Below are 10185 nucleotides of genomic sequence, written 5' to 3' on the forward strand. Positions count from 1 at the left end.
AGGAAAAGAAAAACGAAATTATATATCTTTTGTCAACGAAAGTCGCCCTAATCTACGCCTGTCGTGTTAGCTCCGCCGTCACCACCGTCATCACCAACGGCACCAGATCAATTTCGCCCCCCCCCCAGAGAAAAGAAACGAAAGAAAAGAAAAGGAAAAGGCAAAACGGAAATTGGAGGGGAGGAGTGGGGAAAAGAAGGACTCACACACGTGTCGCGATCGCAACGGCTCAGTAGCCGTGCACGATCTGGGAGCACTTGTTCTTGACCCACTGGAACCCTCTCCTCAGCGACGCCTTCACTCTACCCTCCACGGTGTACGCCTTGTACCTGGCGATCCTCTTCTTCCGCTTCACCTCCGGGTCCGTGAACCCCCACGGCTTAGCCGCCGCCGCCGCCGCAGCAGCGGCGCCTCGGTGACCCGACCAGCTCTCCCGAGCCGGGATCGTCTGCGGCGGCGGCGGGTGTTGGGTCGGCGAGTATGCCTGGTGGCACGCGCCGAGCCCCTTCCCGCTCACGATCTCCATCCTCCTGTCGCCGCCGCCGTAGGATCCGAACCCGTCCATGAAACCCGAAGCCGGAGCGAGAGCGAGTAGCGGTCGAGCAAGCCCAGCCGAATGATGATAGAAAGAGAGAGAGAGAATGCGAGGAGGGGTAGGGTTTTTCAAAAACTGGGTAGCTGGAGAGAGCAAAGGAGAGTACGGGGATCAAATGAAAACGAATCTTTTTTAAAAACAAAAGAGAGACCGATTGTTGTTTTTCTGTTTTTTGCTTTTGCTGTGTCGTGCGATGAATGATGAGCAAAGGACGGAAAACTGGCCAAGCAAATGTTAAAAAAAAAAAAAGCTTTTCCCTTTTTTTTTGGGTCCTTTTGTGCTGGAAAACGAGTAGCGAGATTGAGTGTGGCCTCGGTTTTGCCGATCTCTGCCTTCGGTCGGGTTCGGGCAGAATCATGTGTTGTGTTGGGTTCCTTCTATATTATTCGTTAATTAGCGGATTAAGATCAACGAAATCATTGTTTAATTCGGAATCGCGACGAAGACGAAGAAGCGGCACGGAGGACTCCCGAATGTGATTTTTCTCTTCGTGGGGTTTTTTTTTACCTTCTAATGATCCGGATTGAAACTGTCTGTCGAGCGGCGCGATCGAAGAAGGCTTGGTGGATGCCTCACGTTGAGGCTCAACGGTTGAGCTACTCTGGACATCGAGCACGAGCTCTTCCTCCGCTCTTGCTTTCTCTTAAGCTGCTTCAGATACGTTGGAGCTACAGTAGCTTCCTCCACGTGACTCGATACATCATATGGATCCCGCGTGAGTCATGATTGAGTGGGCTAACATGGTCAGTGGAGAAATTATCCAAAAAAGTCAATTTATTGCAACTTGTGTCAATTTAGTCACAAATCTTTCAATTGTGAAAATTTCATTCCAAACCATATTTCAATTTGCCAATGTAGTCCTTCCAGCCAATTTATTCGAAAATCGCTGAAGTGGAAGCCGGCATTTCTGCATGGTACCGTCGGCACTAACGTGGATAATTTCTTAACATCTTAAAAACTTATGGCTTTTTTAATTTTTCAATTTTTAGTTTCTTTTTTCTTTTTCCTTATCGCGGTAGGTGAGTGCCTAACGGCCCTTGCCTAAGCCCTCACCAGCCGCGCGCAACCCTCGCTAGATTTGAGTGAGGTTGAGCATTGCTAGAGACCGGCCACCGATGAAAAAGAAAAGAAAAAATTCCATAAAATTTCAAAAAAAAATCTCCATGCTAGGATCAGTCATCAACCACGCCACATAGAACGATCGGGGTTGATTGGACAGCAATGTAAATCATTTTTGGTTAAAATTGGCCAAAAATACTACATTGACAAATCCTCCAAATTTTTAAGACCGAAATAGCACAAGTGTAATAGTTTTGGAACATTTTTTGGTAATTTTCCTAGATCAAGAGTACCTAATAATTTTCCCTTTTTTTTATTTCCCAACTTAGTCGTGTTGCCATCTCTATGGCTTTCAAAAGAGTTTATTGCCCAAAAAATCTTAAATATATTTTACTTTTGTCAATTTAGTTCTCAACATTTTAATTGTGTTAATTGAGTATTAAACCTTTTCACATTTTTTTCAATTGAGTCCATACGATCAATTTTGGCCGGAAATCGTTGATGTGGACATTAGACGTTCTACGTGGCACAATCGGCTAGACAATTTTTTAAAATTTTTAAGTATCTTTTTGAATGATTTCTTTATTTATTTTCTTCTCTTTTTTATTCCTTTTTATTCTTTATTGTGGCCGGGAGGGTCGCCGGGCCCTCATGCAAATCTAGACGAGACCATCGCAAGCTTCAGCGAGCCTTACCGACCATAGTAAAAAAAAATAAATAAAAAAGAACAAAAAGAAGCAAAAATAAAATAAAAAAGTTAATAGAAATTTCGATAAAATATGAAAATATTAATAAAAAAAAATCCATGTCGGTACTGATTGTCCTACGTATCGGCTATGCCATGTAAGATGGCCAAGATTTGATTATTGGCCAAAATTGATCGGATGGACTTAATTGACAAAATATGAAAAGATTTCAAACTCAATTGGCACAATGAAAAGCTTTAGGATTGCATTGATAAAAGTGTAATAATTTAGGACTTTTTGTACAATTTTTCCATTTTCAAAATCTAGATTTCAATCTAGTTTGTTACCTACAACAGTGTATATGGTGTTTTATGTCATAAATTTACTATTTATGAGGTCTAATTTCCTAAAAAACCTCAAACTTTATGTCACTTCCTAAATCTACCTTGATTTTTTTTTTTGTAAGAAAAAACCTTCAACTTGAAGTTTAGTCCCAAATTTGTCCTGAACTTTTTTTTATCTTAGGAAAAATCGTAAATTTTGTTCCAATACCAAATCTACCCCAAACTCTTTTTTTTTTTTTTTTTTTGTCTAAGAAAAAATTAGCAGTTTTTACTTTAATATCAAATTCTCAATTTTCCCCATTAGCCATCTGTCCAAAAATCCTTGTGAGTCGTCCCTAATTTTCATATTCTAGAATGGTTTGGTTTTGGAGAATTCCTTTATTGAGATGGATATCCACGTGAAAATACCACGTCGATGCGTAATATCGCCCCATTACGTTGCTCATGTGAGTTTTTTTATCAACGTAGAAATGTCATATCAAGGTGAGATTATTAGACCACGCGGTAGATTTGAGAATACATTGAAAGTTCGTGATTTTTTAGACAAAATAAAATTCGGGACAGATTTAAGACTGTGCCTAAAATTTTGGGTTTTTTCCAAGACAAAAATAGTTCGGGCCAGATTTAGGACTTGACCTAAAGTTGAGGGTTTTTTCTGAGACCCAAAAAAGCCCAAGATAGATTTGAGAGTGGACCTAAAAGTTTAGTAAATTTGAGAGTGGACCGTGGAAGTTTAGTGGAATTACGCCCTATTTACGATGATAAAAAGACATATCTACAGCTCTTTCTGCCATGAGACGGATAGGGGGTGTCACTGTCGATTTCAACAACAGTAGTAGTGGGATAATGAATGGAGGGGCGGTCTCGTGGGCTTATCATTGAACAAAGTCTTCAAAAGTTAGGTTACTACCCGACTTTAGAAGAGGTGTACCTTGTATCGCCCGAGAAAGATCATATAGATCGAAACCTGGAGCAATAAGAGCGAAAGCCCTCCCCACCCTCGGTTACAACTACTGGCGCTTCAAAAGGCTTCGATTCTAAGGTGGCTATGTTGAAAGGCTTTTAGGTCGTAGTTTAGAGAGGTTTGAAACCCTTCCCCTATTTCGGCATTTCATTCTCTAGTTAGCCCGCCTCAAATACCCATTGCGAATGGCATTAGCATTAAGTGTGACTATGTCAACTGTAGAAAGGAAAAGAAGAAGAAGGAAAGAAGTGCATTTTCAGCACATTTTTACACGAAGAAGTCTTTATTTATTGTTATCTTAGCATAGAGTGAAGTAGAAACATTTTACGCTGGGGTTTTTTTCGTACATGCCAACATAACATATAAAAACAAATGAAAATAGAGAAATCCATACATTGAAGAGCGAACACAGACACACTCAAAGAAGTCGACGGGCTGTTTTCTTTCGACAAGGCACTGGGGGAGACTCCCTCCACGATCAGTGGCAGTGCCCGCTGCTCGCGGCATAGTGCCTGGAGTCTTGTCTTCTGGTTCCCTCGTTCGGGCTTCAATAACAGCCGGGCTCACCGAGAAAGAAGATGGTGAATCGAGCTGCAAAGGACCTATGCCGTCGGCAGAAGATAACGAAAGATTCACTGCAAGTTTTATGACGGGCAGACTCGCATGGTTTTATGACGCGTTTAACACGAAGATATATGCCTTCAGAAGACAGCACTCTGGTCTGTCTGGGATTTGAACCGAATGGTTTCCTTGTCATTTGGTTGTAGAGTGTCAAAGAATGAGACTTAAATCATTCTCTCAGATGCATTCAGTGAGAGAGAGAGAGAGAGAGAGAGAGAGAGAGAGAGAGAGAGAGAGAGAGAGAGAGAGAGATTGATACTTATTAACATTCCCATCAAGCATGCCACAATGGGATTTAGCCAAAAAGGAAAAAAGAGAAACAGCACATGATAACGTGGTCTTCAGATGTGTTATCTAACTGTAAATAAGAATACAAGTTCCACAGCTACCCTGCTTGACCAGAGAAATCACTTGATGACCCTGATAACGTGCTAAAATGAATATAGCCGTCAGATTTGGCGACACCTATGAAGGAGTCCCGTACTGCGGAGGGCTCATTGTTTCATGATCGAGGTTTCCGATACTACACTCATGTAGTCACGTTCTATAACTTCTCGCTCGACCATCCCAAACGGGCGTTATTTGCTTTCTTTCTCTGCCTCATTAGCCAGGGAAACCTTGCTAAGCCTGCTCGGCGACGTGGCGTTCGCATCAGTCATCCGGGAACGTCGGCTCCTGCTAGTGCTCGGACGGACGCTTGAAGCATACAGTGCTCGATGTGCGATCGCCCTCCCAAAGTGGGTTTGTAATTTCCCCGACTTTTCATCGCCACTCGATTGCTCTGAGGACATGCCCTGGATGTTGGTCCCTGATGCCTCAGCGAGTGCCTTTTCTGTGGCCATACTGGGAACGAAATGAACAGCCGTCAATGTTCAAGAACCTAAGAAAACACAAGGCAAGGGTCTCTGCTATATATGGATCTGCAAAAGGTAGTCTTGGTGGGTACAGAACACATTCTTTTTTCTGAGATTGCCTCATGAACAGGGGGTGGAATCTGATAGAGTTGGAGCAATGCAGGATTGAGTTAAAAGTGAGGCTGGGAGTGAGTCGCCTGCTGGGCCGCAAAGGACATCTCGTTGAATCTAACTTTAACTGAAGAAGAAGAGATGTGTGTGCCTTTGATCCGAAGGCATTCGATGTACCGATCACTTGGTTTTGTGCTTTGTGGTTTCTCAATTGTCCTCCTGTTCTTAGGCAAATATGACATTGGGCAGGGTAAAGTGACATGTTACCTTGTCTGCAAGACTGCATCTGAGCTGCCTTTTACTCACAAAAGAGGAACATTTGTCAAGTCTCCATCTCCATTGTCTTTGCAGCCATTATGCCCCAATTAACGGTACCTTAGCTTCGCGAAGAACCAACCACCAGAAAAATATTTTTCGAGAAATGATCTCTATTGTCGATTACAAAAACATATTAGCAAAAAGTCCCGAACGTTGATGATCTCTAGCAAACGGTCCCTTAATCTTGTTTGCTACTTAGCAACGACCGAGGATAGAGTCTAAAGTGGACCAGTAGAACTAGTAATGCTGCTACTCTTTCGCTTGCAAATTAGGCTTTTCATCGTACAGGAGCTGCATCTTGTTTTCTTTGTGATGATCTCTCACAGAGTTAAAAAAATACAGTGTTAATGGAGTTTTCTTTAATTTATAATTGTAGTATAGCCTCTAATGTTTGATAGAATGGAAGGTTTGTTTTAGCCCCCGAAAGAAACAATTATCCTCAAATGGTCAGGAGACATTGTCAATCTTACAAATAGGCAGTGTGATTGTGTAGTTCTTTTTCGTTTTTGGTGTTGGTGTGATGATATGTAGTTAACAAGGCCTAAAGTCCTAATTTTTCCCTTGACATGTCATTAATTTAACGGCCACAATGGACGAAAATTTAACGGATGTCATTTTTGGCTATCAACACAACGTTGGTCCATTTTTATGAGATGTTAAAATGTTTGAGCCGCGATTGGATCCCGACCAGACCCAAAGTTTGTATTTTTCTTTGGAATTGTGTCCAATTACATCGCCATGTTTCGCTTGCCCGGAATTTATCCTCATAAATATTATCCTTTTAACTTCTACTTTGATGGTTATTCCGTTCTCGATCCAACGGGGGAACAAGGCGAGTGTGGTCGATCACACAAAATCAAATATTCTTAGCACGAGGAATTAACCGATTTTACGAAATGAAAAAAAAATCAGTAAACTCAAACAAATTCATAGATAATCAAAAACATACATTAGATCAATCAACAATAAGAAGCTAATTGAATAAGCACTTTACAAAGTGTCATGTAGAAATACCTTGGACTGCCTAGTTTTGATCATTCGCAAAATAGAGGGTTCCATGAATCTCCCCGGGCATGGGGGGTTTTCATTTGAACATACGCACTCTGTGCTCACTTTTCAACGGGCCAAGGGTGCGTTCGTTTTGAGAAAAATTTATGATAAAAGAAAAATGCTTTTTGTGAAATCATTTTTCAAAAAAATAATTTTCCGTGTCCACGTAATTTAATTTATTTCCCTAACCTTAAAATAAATATATTATTTGCCCGTAATTTTTTTTTTGGTGACCCATTATATTCCGCAAACCAAACTCGTGAAAATCAAGAAAAATAATTCCCGAAAAATGCCTTCACTCAAACAAACACACCCCGCGAATATGCTTTGGATCGGACGATTTTCCTGTTTCGCTAAAATAAACGAATTTTTTTCCCTAACACATAGATTTTTGAAAGAGTTGATTAGTATTAAACTTTAATTTGAGTTGTTTATCAATACGCATTTTTTAAAAAATCTACCGACTTATTAAATGAGCTACCGTTTTTTTTCTTTTATCTTGCTTACAAACCCTCAAATGTATCAACTCTCTTTAGGGATTATCAACTTTCATTAGAATGATTACTAACTTTTTCTGTGATTAAGTTACTCGCAAGTTTTGTATTAGCGACTCCTTTTCAAGTTGGTTACCGACGCTCACTTAGTATCCAATCACCAGCTTCTCTTATCTTTAATCTTTAGCGAAAATCACATTATCTTTAATCTTCTCGAGTTTTTTATCCACTTTTCTTACCAACATCGTAAATCACTAAAGATTAGAGCATGGAAAGCCACAAAAAAAAAAACAAATTAGAAGAGCTCCTAAACAAAATCGAAACAAGTCCTCAGAAGCCGGTTCTTGGGTCGGGTGACTGGGGAACTTTGTCAGTGGGGTCCATAAAGTTGAGATTAGTTGGGTTTGTCTGTATTAGCAGCTTTCCTCACAGTGATTAACTTAATAATTATCAGAAAGTGGTTGACAAACACATAACGTTCTCGGGTTCTTTTAATTTTTTTAACAATTATATCTTCTTCATCTTCTTTTTATGTGGGGCCCAGGCTTTAAGGAATTTATTAATCGGGGGAGCTACTTTTTGTCTGGCTCGTGATGGGGAAAAGAAGGGTCATTCCTTGCGGATGGTCCAGAACGTATGGGCCGGGTTTTGTCCGGCTTGGCGTCTTCTCGTCCCCACCATTTTCCCCTTTTGAATTTTTCTATTGAGACTGATCATTTTGGTCATTTATTAGCGGCAATTGGAAATAATAATAATAATAATAATATAGAAATATATCAATGAAAAAAATAGGAAAAGTAAAAATAAAAATAAAAAGAAAAAGAAAAAGAAAAGAAAGGAACCCATAAATTAAATGGAAAGTCTTACCACAGTCTAGGATCTTTGACGGTGACACCGGACCATACACCTTGGTGGTGGTGGCGGAGCTTATGCCACGTGTCGTCTCCAGATCCCCACAAGTCATCATACTAGCGGGATCTGATCTTACTATTACCAAGTTCGTAGTTTCTTTTGCAGCCCAAAATTCTGTTTAGCTCGTGATAAAAATAAAATCTGGGTATGGATGGAAAAATAATTTCTACCGTTAAGGATTTCACTTTTCAATGTTCAGTCTTCGACTTTTATTTGTTAAAAAGAACAATCCAAGTTTATGATAAAAGTAAAGACGCGTGACGCTATCCGCAATTAGATCCCATAGTTTCTTAATCTTTTTATTGCTGCAAAATAATGAGTAAATTATTTTTAGGGCTAATGCTACGAAAAATTTCAAACTTGTACACTTAAGATAAATTTACATCAATTTATTTTTTTTGCCACAAAAAATCCTAAATTAGTACATTTTTGATAAATTTACCCCAAATTGATACGATTATGATAAATTTACCCTATGTTGATTTTCGTTAAATTTTATCGTCAAATTGCTGAGTTGGATGACACGTGGCAATTGTCGAATGTATATGTTTGGGATTTTTATCTTCTATTTGTCATAGGTATATTAATTTGGAGCTTTTTGTGGTATTAATCCAATTTAACACAAATTAACGGAGGGTAAATTTGTCACATTCGTACAAATTTAAGGTTTTTTGTGGTAAAAAAATAATTAGTTTAAGGTAAACTTGTCATAGATGTATCAGTTTGAGATTTTTTATGATCAAAAAAATAATTTGAAATAAATTTATTATAAATGTATCAATTCAAAAAATTTTGTGGTATTAATTCTTATTTTTAACTTTTCCTTCAACGGTAGAGGTTAATCTGGAATTTTCAAGAACTCGTTAGAAGTAGAATCTGCATTGTTCACGAGATCACGACCCTTCTGAAAGAAAAGGCAAATGACACGCACGTTTTTAGCAAATCGCTAATCTAATGTCGTCGATGGACAAAACGAAAGGACATCTCGACTCCACGTCAGCTGGTTCACAGACAGCTTTCGTGTCTCAAAGATGATGTCTCTCGCTTTTTGGATTAGATTGTTGGGAAAGTGGCAATTCTCCCTTCTTTGCACAAAATCCTCTCACGCAACCTCGACCATTATTTCAGCATAATGGACGAAAATTGTACATGAATAATCTTCGAATATATATATATATATATATATGAGAAATGCTTAATTAATAATCCGATAATACCGTCAGTTATTTCTGATCGTAAATCCACACATCATCATAGTGTATTTTGCATAAAACACTCATTAATTAATTTTTTTTTGTGTGCGCCTATTAAAAAATTTAACTTTATTTAAATAAAAAGGAATTAAGGACTTGTGTGTCAGCGAATTTGAAGATAAATCAAATTATGGATCCAACCGAGAGGATAATAGTATGAGATTGGCCAGGGCTTGTAGATAAAGAAAGACTATATTCCTCATGTGTATATTACGTAGAAAAAATATTAATTGACGATGTGACTGTACGTAATGAAATCGTAGACAGTGAAGTGAAATCCAATACACGAAATAATTGGATTATACTGCGGTGGCACAATGAGTAAAATGAAGAGTTTAGCTGCTTCAAGCGCTACGATAATATTTGTTGATGTTGCTTCAACTACCCTGAAACAATATGATTCAAAAAACGTGTCCAGAGTAGTCGAAATATTTATTGCCTGTAGGCCGTTATGAATAAATCAATAAGATATATTTAAATTTATAGTAAGTTACGTTTCAAGATATTTTGACTCGTGCAATCGGAGGGTGTTTTTCTCATAGAGTTTCTTAATCATCGAAAGAGATTATATAATACCCACATAATATATATATATATATATATATATATTAATTATAGGGCAAAAGAATAAATAGATTTTTTTTTTAAAAAAAAAAATGAGAGTCGCACACAGAAGACGGAGAGGGTCGCTGTCCCTCATGCTGTTTTCAAATGGGGGAAATATGTGATACAAATTTGGCACATTATCACTTCCCTCTGTCTTTCTTATTTTTTTATTTTTTTAGTTTTTGGTCGGAGCTTTTTTATTTTTTATTTTTTAATAAATCATTTTTAAGAGTATTTCTTATAAAATTATGAATTCCCTTTTGCCCCCAAAAGAAAAAGATAAAAAGGACAAAAGGAAAAGAAACTATCCACGAGTCT

General features: G+C 38.5%; 1 protein-coding gene across 1 annotated transcript; it reads right to left on the reverse strand.

Annotated features, from left to right (window-relative positions):
• LOC115750200 lies at positions 1–4514 on the reverse strand. Its single transcript, XM_048273053.1, has 2 exons — positions 4461–4514; positions 1–626 (listed from the first exon to the last, which is right to left on the reverse strand). Exon 2 carries the CDS (start codon positions 563–565, stop codon positions 230–232), a length of 336 nt encoding a protein of 111 aa, XP_048129010.1. The 5' UTR covers positions 566–626; positions 4461–4514; the 3' UTR covers positions 1–229.
• Between the last annotated feature and the right edge of the window lie 5671 nt (positions 4515–10185).

Source organism: Rhodamnia argentea, chromosome 1 (genome assembly GCF_020921035.1).
Source record: "Rhodamnia argentea isolate NSW1041297 chromosome 1, ASM2092103v1, whole genome shotgun sequence".
In the NCBI taxonomy this organism is placed as follows: Eukaryota; Viridiplantae; Streptophyta; class Magnoliopsida; order Myrtales; family Myrtaceae; genus Rhodamnia; species Rhodamnia argentea.

Bases quoted from the DNA above. Each gene is read 5' to 3' on its own strand.
- LOC115750200 (XM_048273053.1), bottom strand. From the start codon at position 565: ATGGACGGGTTCGGATCCTACGGCGGCGGCGACAGGAGGATGGAGATC.